This window comes from Harpia harpyja, chromosome 9 (genome assembly GCF_026419915.1).
Source record: "Harpia harpyja isolate bHarHar1 chromosome 9, bHarHar1 primary haplotype, whole genome shotgun sequence".
Taxonomy (NCBI): Eukaryota; Metazoa; Chordata; class Aves; order Accipitriformes; family Accipitridae; genus Harpia; species Harpia harpyja.
In genome coordinates this window covers 41,794,134-41,810,715 of record NC_068948.1, presented here as the reverse complement: position 1 = coordinate 41,810,715, position 16,582 = coordinate 41,794,134, and the positions used below count along the sequence as shown (strand labels likewise).

The 16,582-nt window shown below is 41.6% G+C and overlaps 1 protein-coding gene across 3 annotated transcripts in view; it reads right to left on the bottom strand.

The window, feature by feature from the left end:
- The window catches only part of MED15 (mediator complex subunit 15), a 31,771-nt gene that overhangs the window by 12,584 nt on the left and 2,605 nt on the right, over nucleotides 1-16,582 (bottom strand). For all 3 annotated transcript variants that reach the window (XM_052797798.1, XM_052797799.1, XM_052797800.1), the window contains exons 2-8: nucleotides 12,452-12,539; nucleotides 11,280-11,331; nucleotides 10,789-10,818; nucleotides 9,364-9,579; nucleotides 8,521-8,783; nucleotides 7,333-7,722; nucleotides 4,545-4,634 (exon numbers count right to left, since the gene is read on the bottom strand). In XM_052797798.1, the coding sequence (XP_052653758.1) occupies nucleotides 4,545-4,634; nucleotides 7,333-7,722; nucleotides 8,521-8,783; nucleotides 9,364-9,579; nucleotides 10,789-10,818; nucleotides 11,280-11,331; nucleotides 12,452-12,539 (1,129 nt within the window). The remainder of the gene's footprint in view (nucleotides 1-4,544; nucleotides 4,635-7,332; nucleotides 7,723-8,520; nucleotides 8,784-9,363; nucleotides 9,580-10,788; nucleotides 10,819-11,279; nucleotides 11,332-12,451; nucleotides 12,540-16,582) is intronic.

Here is a 16,582-nt window from a genome sequence, read left to right as displayed (position 1 = left end):
GATTTAGCAGTATTTGCATATGCCGCTCTTCATTATAAAAGAATCTGGCAGACAGTTCAACAGCAACTGTCAGTAGGAATGTTCCACAGTGAGCAAAATTTCAGATCAACCTAACCTATGACAGTATAACAATGCCAAAGACAACAAAAAGGACTTCGGGGTTTGAAAAAGCTATTTCCTTCCTTTTATAACTCACTGAATAAGTCAAATATATCCTTGTAATTTCCATCATTTTGACAAATACCCATTCCTCTATTACTAAGCTGTGCTAAAATATTGTTATGAGTCCATAATCTGCCTTAAGCTTAATTCATGCACTATTTGATTCTCCAGGTATATAGAGTGAGCATACCCTAAAGTATAATCATTTAGAACAAATGATGAAGGTTAACATTAGAATGGATTTCTATTCTAAAACAGTATTAGGATTATGCTACCCTGCAGTGTCTAGAAGTACCTTTCAGAACCATCAGCCTGCATGAGCCACATAGATTTAATCAGATATATCTTTATAGCCCCCTGTTACTTAAAATTTGACATTACACCACATATGCTGTGAATTTACAACAAATACAGCATATTTTTGAGGTAGTATTTGGGTAACTGGCAGATTCAATTGTCAGTAAAAGCTTCTGTTTGGTACTTCAAAGATGTACAGTGGAGTTCTCTGGGCTATTTTTATTTCCAGCATACATATTACCAAGGAACCTACACAGGCCCTAACTAACCTACAAGTTAATGAAATCTCCTTTCAGTAATCAGTTTGGGGCATTCTTGCTTAGTGTTCTATGTAAATGGACTGAAGCAGCCAGCAACATGTCTCTAGAGAGTCAGAGAATGCATGTGCTTACAATTGTTAAAAATAAATAAAATTAAATACAACATAGCAAGACTGAAAAGGAAAGCAATAACTGGTAAAGAAAATAGTGTCAAATTCAGCACAGCTGTTAGTTCACAACATCAGAGCAATGCAGTCCCTTTCCATCCAGGCAAAGAGGGATGGTCAGAGACAGGATTTCAAAAGGGAAACAAATGAGAGCACTTCAGACATCACACACACATGCACATGTACACACACAGCATGCAACAGCCACCACAAGCAAACACAACAACCCAGCACTGGCACAAAGCACAGGTGGATGCTACAAAGTGCAGTGAAGAGCTACAGTATCAACATGAGAGCTGGTGAAGCAACACAACCCTAACAAAACAAACCAAACAAACAAACAAACAAAAAACCAACCAAAAAAAAAACCCGAAAAAGGGAAATTGCTAGGAAAAAAAAATGAACATATCCTTCCAGGCACAATCACCCCATCTTAGACCCTCGTGAATGCACATGGATCTCTGGAGCGTGTGAAATCCCAGGTATGTTATGGTGACCCACATGTCCCATCTCGGTCCTGTTTCTCATGCCACACCACCAAAGTGCAAAGATTTAGATTACATCCTCTGAGGTCAAGGAAATTAGAAGCATATTCACAGTTCAAGTGCCTGGCGAACCACTGAACGCCAGCACGACAAACTTAGATTCAAAGGCTTTCAGCTGTTTATGGTATTGTAGTTGGTCAAACATGTATGCACAGGCACACTATTTTGGGTTTGTTTTTTTATATTTTTTGGTTTTTTTGAAATGTGTGCTTTGGAACGGAAGTGTATATATAAAATGACACCAATTCCACTCTCTTAAAAAAAGTAATCTATTTTTCCCATTCTCCAGCCAATTTACATTTATGAAACCTGTGGCCCTCTGACAAAGGGGGTTCCAAAGATTGCACCTGTTTTATGCAAAGCAATATATCCATGCAGGAGTTGTTCTCGTCAGTCTAAAAACAGAAGACAACCAGAAGTGTTCAAGTACTTTTGAAAAAGATTTAAACTGAAGGCAAATCGTCCTCCACAAGTGAAATTGATTTATCTCAGTTTATAGAATCGTGAATTTTACCCCATAAAAAGAGAGCAAGCAGAGGAAGAGTCTCCCTCCACTGTAAGACACAGAACTGATTATTTGATAAAAATGAAGTGGAATATAACAATTAGAATCCTGAACCTGTAATTTTCTTTCATCTAAAATCCAAAGATTCAGAATTTCATAAGTATGCAGCTTCTGGTGAGCGTATATAAGTTCTGTGCCACTGTCACTCCACTAAAGGCAGCTCTGACTTTCAAAGAGCAACAGCCAATCTGCATTCTGAGCACCTGAAGGAGTTGCACCAGAACAGTGATTTAAACTTTATTAATACTTAACTCCAACTGACTACAGATTTTCTCTTGGTGCTGCAAGCACTTGTGTAGCGCTCTCTGGTCACTAGGACACTACTTTATTTATTTGCTTCACCTGTGAGTTACATGCTTACAAGTACTAGACACCCAAGCAGGGTAACATTGACCTGAATGGCATCTACAACTTCAGAGAACTTCAGAACTCACATGGATCCATGTTTAAACCTGGGACTGCTTTTACTTTTATGTAGGAAGGATGAACAGAAACTTTACTGAAAAGGAAAAACGCAACTGTATCAACCAAAATTTGCAGTTTGAAAGCCCCTAGAGACCAAGTTTAAATGTAACAAGCAAAGATTAGGATAGGGTTTGTTTATAACAAAAGCTTCCCTGAACCAAATTAAGAAATCAAGGCAGATTTATTAAAAACACTGGTGCTAGTGAAAAATGTACTAAATACAAAGCAAAATCTACTCTTAAAAGAAACTTCTTATAAATTAAAGAAAATGCATATACACTCTCAATACCGAAGCTGCATTGTAATATTGTACATAGCCACAATCTTAAAACTAAATATTATATACAGAAAATATTTACACCAGTACAAGAAATCCATTTAATTATTGGACTTCACAGCGTTAAGTGAATTTTAGTAGACTCTTATTGCAATGGCATGAACATAAATGGAGTAAAGCCTGTATGTGGAATTTTCTAAACTCCACCCGTCATAGATAATGAGCAATCCCTGAGTTTACTACATATGTCTGAATAAAGCTGCAACACAAAACCTGCTGTCAACCATCTTAGCGGCCGAAACTTTTCAAATGCACTGTGCTGTTAAGCCACTGGCATATGAATTCAATAAACGGGGCAAGAATTAAGTTGATTCTATATAAGCACAATCCATCTCCTACTTAGAAGTTGAAAAGAGCACCATTAAGTTAGTAAAAAGAAAAAAAAAAAGTCAAGAGTCTCCTTCCAGTCAGCCTAAGTCCCTGCAGCTCCCACCTGGAAATTATTTAGGAAACAAACAGAAGTTTTAATTCACATTTCAACTGTAGAAAGAGAATTCTGCATTGCTGCTGGTACTGTACCAACTGTACTTACCACTGCTCAGCTTTTACATCCTGTGTTATGTTGACACAAGCAAAACAACCAATACAGAAACAGAACTTAGTCACCAACAAGGATATGGGCCACATGAGAGTTATGATGGTACAACACACTATTCCTGATACAAGTCTGCGAGATGCATGTTGAAGAACCAATTGTTAGCAGAGTCCATGTAAAAAGCTTCCAAATGTCTTACTGAACCTATAATATTACTTGTGCACTGAAGGGAAAATGGTGCATGCAGACATGGAATACCTGGTTATATGAAAAGAACTCTGCCATTAATCCTAGTCAACCTCATTTCACCTGTCTGCCTCAGCCTCTTCATCTACAAAGTGGTGATAATTGTACTTACCCATGTCTGTAAAATGCCTCAATATGAAACACTACAGAGGTAAGCCACAAAAGACTATTTCATATTCTTGTGGAAAATGGGATGAGAGGTTCAGCTCAAGCCATTCCCAATTCTTTTCCCCATGTCTCCTTCATACCAGACACACATCAAGGAACAATCACTGGGGCTACAAGTGTGTTGCAGGATAAGAAAACTGTGTTAGACAATAAGCTTTCACCCAGCACTTTTTTTTCTTTTTTTTTTTTTATATGCAATCTGCACTTGTGACATATGCCATTTTTTCTTCACAATTCACATCCAGAACAAGAGCAATCTATATCTACTGCCAATTTCACTCAGAAAAAGAATGAAAGATGAAAGGAATGAAAGGGGAGTGCAGAGATATTTCATTGTCTATACTATTTTTTTATGGTCGATACATGGAGATGGAAGGTAAATCATATGTGAGTAAAGACAGCAGGCAAAGGTTCACAGTACAGAAACCAGTTTACACAACAAAGAAGTCACCTAAGAAAGTCTAACGAAAGAAGAGATGATATAGTCCAGGTACCAACAGTCAGACTTGTAGCATGACCACAGTAGGCCGTCTTATTGATGTGCATTCCTGTGTCAGTACAGGCAACAATCTTACCTACTCGGGACAGAGAGCATGCACAGAGAGGTTGTCAACGAAATCCTGCCTCTGACTCCAGGCAAAGGAGAAACAGCATAAAAGCCCATATCACCTTTATAAAGGGGATGACCGACATCAGACCCCTCATCAGAAAGCCACCAGAAACCCATCTCCATGCTCATCTCTAGCATGCACTTGCTACAGGCCTATAACTAGTGATACTGGCTCCTGGGCCCTTACCTGCCCTGAAGCTCCCATCTGAGCAGCTTGGGCCTGAGCTGCTTGCACTGCTGCTGCTGCCTGCTGCTGCTGGACCAGCTGAGCTCTTACCTTGAGTATGAAAAGAAAGAACGAAGTAAACATACATACCTGATTAGGGTATGACACTTCTGTTTCAACTGTATTGATTATACTCATAAAAAAGGGTGTGGAGACAAGATCAGCTTCACATACATACTCTAGAGTTTCTGAGCCTTCTATATGAAAACAAGTTCCCATGTTTCTAACATTTAGAACAGTCTTCCCATAGACTGTGCACACAAGATTCAACAACTTCTTGTACCTTCTTCCCTGTACTATCAGGTCTTCCTATGACAATAATAGATACTTCAACCTTCCGGCAAACGTAGTTAACCACATACGTGTTGATTTCCCTCAAGCACACTGTATTAAGCACCTACCAATGACCAGCATTTCATAGAATCATAGAATCATAGAATCATTTAGGTTGGAAAAGACCTTCAAGATCATCAAGTCCAACCATTAACCCCCTAAACCATGCCCTGGAATACCCCATCCACTCGCTTTTTGAATACCTCCAGGGATGGTGACTCAACCACTTCCCTGGGCAGCCCATTCCAATGTTTGACAACCCTCTCAGTAAAAAAATTTTTCCTAATATCTAACCTAAATCTCCCTTGCCTCAACTTGAGGCCATTTCCTCTTGTCCTATCTCCAGACACCTGACAGAAGAGACCAACACCCACCTCACTACAACCCCCTTTCAGGTAGTTGTAGAGAGCGATAAGGTCTCCCCTCAGCCTCCTCTTTTCTAGACTGAACAACCCCAGATCCCTCAGCCGCTCCTCATAAGACTTGTGCTCAAGGCCCCTCACCAACTTGGTTGCCCTTCTCTGGACACGCTCAAGCAGCTCAATGTCTTTCCTGTAGTGAGGGGCCCGAAACTGAACACAGTACTCGAGGTGCGGCCTCACCAGTGCCGAGTACAGGGGAACAACCACCTCCCTGCTCCTGCTGGCCACACTATTTCTGATACAGGCCAGGATGCCATTGGCCTTCTTGGCCACCTGGGCACACTGCTGGCTCATATTCAGCCGGCTGTCAACCAGCACCCCCAGGTCTTTCTCTGCCAGGCAGCTTTCCAGCCACTCTTCCCCAAGCCTGTAGCGCTGCATGGGGTTGCCATGACCGAAGTGCAGGACCCGGCACTTGCCCGTGTTAAACTTCATACAATTGGCCTCAGCCCATCGATCCAGCCTGTCCAGATCTCTTTGTAGAGCCTCCCTACCCTCAAGCAGATCGACCCTGCCTCCCAACTTGGTGTCATCCGCAAACTTGCTGAGGGTGCACTCAATCCCCTCATCCAAATCATCAATAAAGATATTAAACAGAACAGGGCCCAACACCGAGCCCTGGGGAACACCACTCGTGACCTGCCGCCAACTGGATTTCACCCCATTCGCTACAACCCTCTGGGCTCGGCCATCCAGCCAGTTTTTCACCCAGTGAACAGTGCACTTATCCAGGCCACGAGACGCCAGCTTCTCAAGGAGTATGCCATGAGAGACAGTGTCAAAGGCCTTGCTGAAGTCAAGGAAGATAACATCCACAGCCTTTCCCTCATCCACTAGGCGGGTCACCTGGTCATAGAAGGAGATCAGGTTGGTCAAGCAGGACCTGCTTTTCGTAAACCCACGCTGACTGGGCCTGATCCCCTGCTTGTCCCAGACTTGCCACGTGAGCGCTCTCAAGCCAAACCATTCCATAATCTTCCCCGGTACCGAGGTCAGGCTGACAGGCCTGTAGTTCCCCGGATCCTCCCTCTGACCCTTCTTATAAATGGGAGTCACATTGGCAAGCCTCCAGTCCTCTGGGACCTCCCCTGTTGACCAGGAACGCTGATAGATGATAGAGAGTGGCTTGGCAAGGACCTCTGCCAGTTCCCTCAGTACTCTTGGATGGATCCCATCAGGTCCATTTCCAATGTTTATACATTCATTATGACTGTCAGTGTGATGTATATGACATCTAACTACTCCTAGCTTAGCTGGTAGGAGCACAAAGTGGATGTATCAACTCATCCATGGGGAGTCAATATTTTCTCAAGTGTGGTTGACACTCCACTCCTCCCCAGCAAGGCCCAAAGAAAGGCAAGTCTTGGGATTACATCTGAGCTTTTGCTCAACAGCACATACGGAGCCCAGAAAAAACTGACTAATGCAACAGTTCAAAAAGCTGCACCATTAAGAGGATGACCCAGCAAGAGGTTCAACTGAGTAAAACTATTGTCTTGTCCACATTCTCTTCAAGGCAGGAACTACTGCTATCTTAAACTTTGACCAAAACATCTCAACATGGCAGCAGAAGCAAAGCCAGCATGTTAGAGAGCCAACACTGGCTCCAGTCACATGCGCTAAGCACTTCAAAGCACTTGCTCATGTTCTAGAACAGCTAACATCATGAAGGTGATTTTTCTTTAACCAGAGTTTGTTTCTTTTTTTTACTTGTCCATTCAAGAGTAAGACAAGAAATTATTTTTAAATATTAGCTGCATAAATGGTTTTCACAGATTTCCAGAAGTCCTACTCTTAAGACACAAAATTGTTCTCCACTGGCAGGCCCAGACATAAACCTTTAAACTCTCCATACTCGTAACATGCTAACTACAGATCTCTTCATAAGCTATATTTTTTCCTACTTCATTATTAGCAAAAGCCAAAGATTTTTTTTTTTTTATTTCTCTAGAGGATCACAATGAACCAACAATCAGCTGGTCACTAGCCCTTACCTGCATTGCTTTTAATTGCTGTGGTGTAAGAGTAACGGGCATAACCTGACTAGGAATTTGTCCTGAGATTGCCTGTGGCTGAGATACCATGGGCTGGGGTTGAGGCTGCGATTGTGGTGGAAGCTGAGACTGTTGTGCCTGAGCAACCTGTTGTTGTTGCTGCTGCTGTTGCTGCTGCTGCTGCTGCTGTTGTTGCTGCTGCATCTGTTGCATCTGCTGTTGCATTACTTGTTGAGGTGGCTGCTGCTGTATCTGTTGCTGTGGTATTTGTTGCTGTTGTTGCTGCTGCTGCTGTTGCTGCTGCTGTTGTGCCTGCATAGCCTGTGCTGCCTGCAGCTGCTGCATTTGGGCAATTCGCTGTAGTTGTTGCTGCTGCTGTTGCTGCTGCATCTGAAAAGCAGGAAAAGCCAGGCTGCTAAAGCTTCCAGCAATGCAATAGCAGCCTTATTTTTATAGCATAAACCAAAAGCAAACAGAATCCTAATACATCGGGCTGAGGTTTTAAGTCCAAAGGGAAAGCCCAACCCTTTTATCCACTCACTCTTGATGTATCTGAACTCTACATAGTGCACATCCCATGGTTTCACTATTACAAGCTTGTCTCGCTACTAAAACAGTTTTCAAAAGCAAAGATGAAGTCCATCAGCTCCTCCTGTACAAATGAGCTCAGAAGCACTTCTTTAAACCAACCAGCCTGCATCAGCACCACTATTTACCAGAAACCACACAAGAGCATCACAGCTGAAGTTGCCTCTTCTGCTTTGGTGCCCAAGGCTGATACATATATATGATGTGCTCAGCACACATTTTTTAAAGTGGCAATGTGTAATTCACACAATGACAAAACAGCCACTATTTCTAGAGTAACACAAGGGCTTTTAGTTCTTTCCCACATCTCTGTTCTTGTTAGAATGAAAGACTATGCTGATGTTTATAAAGACACATAGGTTTTAATTCTCTGTTGCTATGACAGAAGAAAGCAACCAAACAACTGTTAAGCTTTTCCTCTGGGATGTGATATATTGTTGCCAATTAACTTGCCAGTCTAAACTGAAGTCCTACCCTAGAGTGGAAATGCATTAGTAACAGGCAGAGCTGATATTCAGTACTTCCATGCAAGCCAAGCCTCACTTGACAAGTAACTGAACATCGATCACCTCAATTGCCATTGTAATTGTTTGTCATCACCTGCTGTTGGTTTTGCTGCTGCTGCATCTGCAGTTTCAGCATGTGCTGTTGCTGCTGCTGGACGGCTTGCAACTGCTGTTGTTGCTGCTGCTGTTGCTGGACTGCTGCAGCTGCTGCCGCCTGCTGCTGCTGGACCTGAAACTGTTGTTGCATGGCTGACTGCTGGGCCTGGAATTGCTGCTGCTGCAAAGCCACCTGCTGCTGCTGGAATTGCTGCTGCTGCTGCTGTTGCTGCTGAGCTATCTGCTGAAGCTGAAGTTGGGCTAAAAAGAAGGTAGACTGTACTCAAAACATGAGACCCAACCAGTGCGAGAGACAGTTACCCGTATAATTCATAATAATTGAAGATAATCCCTAAAGTACATTAATGTTCTTCGCGAGCAGCATATACTTCTGCTTCCTCAAACGGATGAGGCACATTAACAGCAGAATTAATGACACTTCCTACTACCAACCTCTAATTCTCACTGCCTATATTGAGTCAGCAGCCTCGATAAAGAATGTAAAAACGTGCAGGAGGAAACATGCACAGAGGTCACCAGCAGGAAGCACCGGACCTATGGAAAACAGAGGTGCGCTGTACAAAAACAAAGTTCTGAAGTTGACATCTTGTAGGACAAAAGAAGCATTTGCTCCTACAACAGCTAGACTGTTCCTCACTATACTAAGGAAGACATTTATCCCATCAGATAGCAGTATTTGAAATCAATTCTTCCTGCAGTTCACTTGGCTGCTTTAGCCAGAAGTAAGAAATCTCTTCAGCACCCTTTCCTTGTGGAAGAGAGTTACGTACTAAAAAGCCAATCTAACAATTTTAGTGGTTGAGGCAAACTGAACACTTACTCTGCTGAGTAGCTGTAGAGACACCAGGCATACCATGAGGGGCCATTCCCGAAGTTCCAGGAGGCTGCTGCTGCCCTGGGAGACTCATCTGTTGTCCCATTGGGCCAAGGCCACTCATCCCACTCATCGGTGCTCCTTGAGCTCGGGAAGCCATGCCCATTCCAGGCGCCCCTGCTGGGGGACCTCCAGTTAGATTCTGCAGGGCATTCATTGGATCTACAAAGAAAATAGTTACCAATATGCAGCAGCCATGCAATTGCCTCCCCAAAATCCTCTGTTCTCCACCATCCACCCTCTGATCTGTCAGCTTCAGACCATGACTAGATCCAATACCCTGAGAATCTAACATTCACTCCTCTGCCTGTGAGACAAGAGGTTTCTGGCACATCTTTGCCTCTCTGTAAATAGAGTGGAGATTATTTAAAGTACTTCAGATTTGCAAAGTTCCAAATAGATTCTAAATACATTAAAGGAACTTATTAGCCACCTCTGAATTTATATGCAAGTCAAAACAGGCTGCCAACAAAACTCCATGACCATATCCAGCTTGTAACCTCAAAAACCAAGAAGAGAGTCCCACTGTGGATCCAATTAGCCTCTTCCTCCTGAGGTCAACACGGAGAAGCAGTGCTCAGACCAGAGGAAGTACTTTGCTATACAGTTCCCCCCCAACATCACATTTACTATGCAGTGAATAAATTCAGTGCCTTTCAAGATGATTGTCATAATCTGAATCCTGGGCACGCAGAAAAGTAAAATCAAAGCGGGAATGGTAATTCAAGAGGGCAAAACACAACATGGGGTGCAGAAGCAATATTAATCAGGTACAGAATGCAATACCTCCTCTTTCTTAGGAATACTTATAATTCCAGCTGTCTAGGCTGGATGTTAATCAATCACAGACACTGCATATTTAGCCTACAGGGGGATAAAAACCAGAGGGACATACTATGTTCCTAACAGACACTGCTGTAAGAACTAGCACAGAGGCAGAAGACATGATCAGATCTAATCTCAGTCAAATGGCAGAGCATGTATGCCCCACAAATGCTTGCCTCTCATGCAACAAACACACTGAGAAACCCAAAGCTGGTAAAGGGGAGAAACCTGGGCTGTTCAGCAGATTATTTTCAATCACTCTTGTTCTTTCAAGAATCTTAGTGTTGTGAGCTAACAAAAGTACAAACGGGCAAAGAAACAAATTTCCTGTTCTACATCCAAAACACTGTCCATGCTTGTCACCCTCATCACTGAACAATTCCAAGACTATTATGCTACCTTTCCTTTCCTCCAGCAGCATTTAATATTCCAGCTAGGGAATCCACAGCCTTCTTATTCTTAGTACACCACAGCCCTGATTTCTAAGCTGTTCTATTTAGAAAGGGGGGGGGGGGGGGGATAAGAAAAAGAAAAAAGAGCTCTTACCACTGACTGAGGCTTGAGACTTCTTATTGTCTGCAAAGGAAGAACAATTAATTGCCTTTGTTAATCTTGTCACACAAATCTGGCCCTTCAGATATACTCTCTACAAGAAATATATTCACATAATAATTTAAAAAATAAAAAAAAATCACTGTCTACTGTAGTTCTAACAAAATACATTAACCTAAGCCAATTTGGTAACCAGAAAGCTACATAAACAATGGAAAAAAGCAAAAATACAGGAAGAAATTAGGAAGATGGAAAAAGGAGTAAGTTTAAATAATTTCTCACTTTTCTATTACAGATGGATGTGCAAAAGAAACAGTATTCAGAAATTAACCATGTTTATAACAGGAAAATTTTTAAAGCAACTTGTGATGAGTCACATGCAGAACCACACACACAAATCCTAAAATTTACTTTTTTGGGGAGGATGGGATGAACAGTCCCATTACACAGAAAAAAACCCAAAACAAAACAAAGCAATTACTTACGAATATCTCGAAAATGGATAATAAGTCTGGCCACAAGAGAAAGATATTCCTCCTAAAGATGAAAATTAGTATTTTATCATAGGAAATAAAAACATTGCAAACATGACTTTCTGGTTCTTCAGTATTCTTCCTCAACATAACAGATTTTACTTCACAATGTCTGTGGGCTTTTCAGAGCAGTTCAATTGCAAGGAACAGCCTGTTCATTAACTAAGTAAGAATATTTTTAGTAATAGGTCATTGTGGTCCATGGTACAAGAAGGCCAAGAAACCACAAAATTCACTGGAAAGAACCTCCATGACAGTCACACTAATAGGATCACAATACGTGACAATAATTATAAACTAATACATCCATTTTCCGCTTCTTATCCACGCTAATTCCTTTTTCTTAAAGATTGAACCTGCTTTCTTGGTACACTAACTAACATATGATAGAAGTGTCAGAAGTGAAAAGACAAATATTCTTTGCAGCATTTTATTAGTGTGCTTCATAATGCGTAAAAGAAACTGCACAGGGCTGAGATAGCCCTCCTGCCCATGAAACTACCAACTCACCAGTGAGGATGCCATCAGCAGGCATAAATTTGTGACATCAGCATTATAAAGTTTCACCAAGACAAGTTCTATCTCAAACATGGCTTGTTTGGAGACAGCAACAGTATCCAATTTCTTGTAACACAGCTTCAGGAAATAAGTTTATATTTTGGTAGAGTCTAGAATTGTACATGATAACCAGACTTTCAGAGAGACCAGAGCACTTCCCTTGGTCTTACTCTTTGACACAGCCTTTTCATCGATATCTTAGTCTCTCCTGACCACCAAACTGGTCATACAGAATGGTGCTGCATGGTAGATAAAGGAAATTCTATGCAATTCACTACACACAAGTCGCCGGGTAAGAATTAACTGTGGTCCCATATACACATTAAATGCTGCAGCATCAGCAAAGCTGCCTTGGGCTGAAGTCCAGTTTGATGCATATATTGGATGCAAAACACCTCACCTCCCCTCAGGGTAAAAGGAGCACATATAAATCAAAAAATTTTGCATAACTAGGTACTCTAAGCAGAGACAGTTAACTACGTGCATTGGGTCTGCTATTTCTGCGGGTTGTTCCAAACTTCTTTTGACACCCCAGTAACTTCTGGAAACAAATACAGATGCTTTACCCTTGTTTTGGCCTTCATAAACACATGACTCTCCATATCTTTGCTGGATTTATTATGTGCAACACCAGCCTTCCTCATAGCGTCATCACTGAAAAAAAAGAGGAAAAAACAAGCCTGGGTATTAATGGAGGACATCAGAAAATACTTTCTGTAATTAGAAAGGTCTGTGAAACAGCTTTTTATCCCCCTCTCATTTATAGATTAAAAAACCAAACAAAAAGACCACCCTTAAAATTGCCAACCTTTAAAATTCCTTCAAATAATGGAAAAAAGCCAACTAATTTCTAAAAGGCAACAGAACTATTCTTTCCAGAAATTCAAGAACAACTGCTAAGCAAGTCATTATTTTACCACCTGATGTATTATTTTGACAAAATACCAGGACCTCTTCATTTGAGGAAAGCTGAATGACAGGATTAATGTAATCCGTATGGCGAACAATGGGCTTGAGCCTGCCTAGCGTCAGGCATTTCCAAGAGAATCCTCTAAACATAAGGTAGAAGAATAAAAAAATTTAAAAAAAGATTGCCTAAAGGCATAGAAGTTTGACCAATGAGTGAGAATAACAAGTGGCAGCATTGATCAGGGGCAGAGAAGACCAGATGTGCAGCGATGTGCAGGGAAGGGAGGGGACAATCAACATGAAAGCAGCAGGTGAAGCAGTAAGATGAAAAGAAGGCCCTGTTCATGGAAAGTTCAGAGGAAGAAAAAGAACAGGTTTGGTAATAAAAAGCTTTCAAATCCCTTACTGTTCTTTCCCATTTACCAGCCAGAATCACGGGGACTTGCTGTCCTTTCTCCATCACACCTCTAGTAAATTGGATCTAGATCTGCCCTCTGGATGGGATATTGAACATGCAAGATGAAAAGTTAAAAAAAAAAAAAAAATTAAAAAAAAAAAGCCATCCCAACCCCACAGAAAGCCCCACACTGCTAAGGACATGGGTGGAAAAGAAGGTGAATTCTCAGTACATCAAAAAGTAGCAAGCAATTCAACTGTGACACACGCGACAAGACATCCTAAAACAAGGAGTTTAGTCAGGTGAACAGCCCTATTCAAACCCTCCAGGCATTCTCATTCTTGGAAATATTTCACTTCACTGCAAAACCTGCTCTGTTTTAAAGCAGCCTAGCAGCTACAGTCTAAATTCCACAAACAAGTTACCAGGAAATACTTTCACCTTGTAATTAACATCTCAGCAACTCAGTTCTCAGTAACTGCTGTTGCATGAGCAGCTGTCCTACGCTAAATGTGCGTCAGGGTAGTGATCCCTGAAAAGTTCAAGCCAGTCTGAAGGGGGACTACTGTTTTCTTCCCCCTGAATTTCTACCACTCCCCATGCAGCAGGAATGGTGCTTGCATGAGCAGTAAGCTGGTTCAGCTTCCTGAATTAACTCCATAACACAGTCACATAAGTGAGAAGAGCAGATGCTATAGCCTTAAAATGCAGGAGCTTAGGCTGCCACAACTCACACCCTTACCTTGCAAACTAGTAGCATACAGCTAACCTGCTGTAGCCTGCAAAGTAGAAGACAGTAGAACATAGCTACCTGCTGTAAGGCTCTCTCACAGTAACTTGTTCGTGTGGTCTGGCAGACACTAAAAAATGCTGTTTATACATGAAGGCTACTTAAACTGAAGCAGAATCCAAACATAATGCAGAATAATTATTCCTCCATGTGTAAACAAGCCTTAAAGTGAGCTGCTCATAAAGGAGCTCTGCTGCAGAGGAAGAAGCTATATCCAGTTCTTTATTGACACCTCCCTTTTTTAACACTTTCACTTTCAGAAAGGCTGCCTCTAAATCCACATTACTCTCTAAATCCTCCTTAACTTCTCAGTCCCATCGTACAATGACAAAGCCTCTCATTTTAAGAGTAGCGAGAAGTGAGCAGGCAGAAAGACAAGAAAAAGCAGAGACAAGTAAAGGAAGTAACATTTAGGTAGTACTTAGTGGCTGTGATCAATGTGGTATCAAGAATTTGGAAAAAAATCCACAGCAAAGAATTTATCTACTTTTATATATGTCTACATGAAAGACATTTTATAATGACTACATCTGCATTACCAATAATGTCACTCCAAGTACTCCATTTCATATCTGTTAGCATTCCAATAAAGGTTTAGACTAGGAGGAAGAAAAAAACCACACAGCTTGTTCTTTGTTCACATACTCATCTGCAATCAACATAATATTTACATTAAAATACTGGGAAAGTCACAAAAAAAAAAAAGCCATAGCTTTAGCACAGAAAACTAGATGGTATCAGCCAATTCAACCTTCATCTGCCTCATAATCACTTACTAAATGCATCATAAGATGCACATTAAAACTCTGCCTTTTTCATTTTATGCAGAACAGTTAAAGTTGCGGTTTCACAAGATGAAGCATTCAACACCAAGACCAGCTTCAGGAATTCCCCCTCTGTTCCCAAGAAAATTGCTTCCAGCCCAACAATGTGCAACCTCTCACTCTGGCCAGCTGATCTAGCTGAAAAATCTTGCAAAACACGTTCTCCTTCAAAACTATACCAGCTCCCCTATCCAGTTCACACCATGACTGCATGAATCAGTTGTTCCAATGACACAAAAGGGCAATGATTTCCAGGCCCAACACCACATTAAGCTGTGTAACATCACCAAATGCTGTTTCATGAAACAGACTATCTGATCACTATAACAGTTCAACAAACCTTTCTTGATTAAAACAACAACAGGGGGGGAAAAAAAAAGTTTAAAAAAAAGTGTGCTGGTAAGCCGTTAGCCACATCTATCCCCATTACATGGTTTAAAAACCTCCAAGTAAACACCAACAAATTCATTAAACTTTCATCACTTGATCTTGTGCACATGATGCTGTCCCACACAACATTTCTGTTAGTTACAGATCGGACATAACAAATTTCATCAATAACAGCCCTCACTGCAGGAATACCCACATAACACCACAGATCAGCAGAAGACCCAAACCAGGAATCACTCATATGACTTTATTCACGTTTGCTGGACGGAACACATAAAGGCCTGAAGGGCCTCAGTCCTCAGAACGCTGCCTTCAGCTACAGAGGGAAAAGTAAAGGACCATCCAGCCTCTCTAAGGCCTTGTTCTAGTGTTACTGCAGAACTGGAAAGAAAGGTAATGAAAACAACTCCCCCCACTACACACAGAATCCCCCCTTCATAGCTTCACAAGCATACCCTCCAACAGAAGTGATATCCTCCAGCAGAGGTGACTAGGTAAGAAGCCGCCCCTTCCAAGTTGTGCCAGTCCAAGCGTTTGGCTGTGCCATCAGCAGTACTGAAGAACAACCAAGGTTATCAATAACCACTTTCCCTGAGTTATCTTTAACTTTGAGAAATTTCCCTATCAGGTTCACTGCATAGCAACCCAAACACTTGGAATGAAGAGGTATTGCAGAGGCAGTAGCTTCTTCAGTTTACACGTGCCAAATGTAATGCCAATGCCAAAATTAGCATTTATAAAATTAATCCCTCACTTTCTACAGTCCCAGGAAGGGAGAAGCATCTGCCGCCTTGGCCTTTTTTGCCTGAATTCTCATCAGACAACCTAGGCTGGAATATAAAATTAAGGCCCCTTTATGAACTGGTTTTGTGAAGTGTTTCATAGAGAGCAGTAATGCAGATCATCTTTTCTCCCTGCCCCCTCCTCCTCCCCAAAACTTCAGTTGATCCACTAATCTGCCTGCTTCTTTCTCAGACTCCACCTCTACCTCCTTCCACATGCTCTCCACATTCCCATCCTTATTTCTGTTCACACATGCTCTTTCTTCTCATCCAGCTGAACCATTAGCTAAACCCTATCCAATCTTAAGTCAGAACATACTTTTCAAAACTTCAAGCAAAAAGCTGAACACAAAATTAATGGTCCATCACACAACTTAAGTTACACACCTTCTCTACACTCAACATGATTCCCTTCTAACATAGCCTGGAAGTAGCTTGGGGCAGCAACTGTACACAACCACGTATGGAGTTTACCACCACACAACCCAGTCCAGAGCTGTCCTTCAGGCAACACCAACATTTGAAAACATATTAAGGAAAGGCCTTTAGAAAGGAGACTCCCAAGGAACCAGTATGTGCCTGCTCCCTGTAAGGGCCAGAATAAA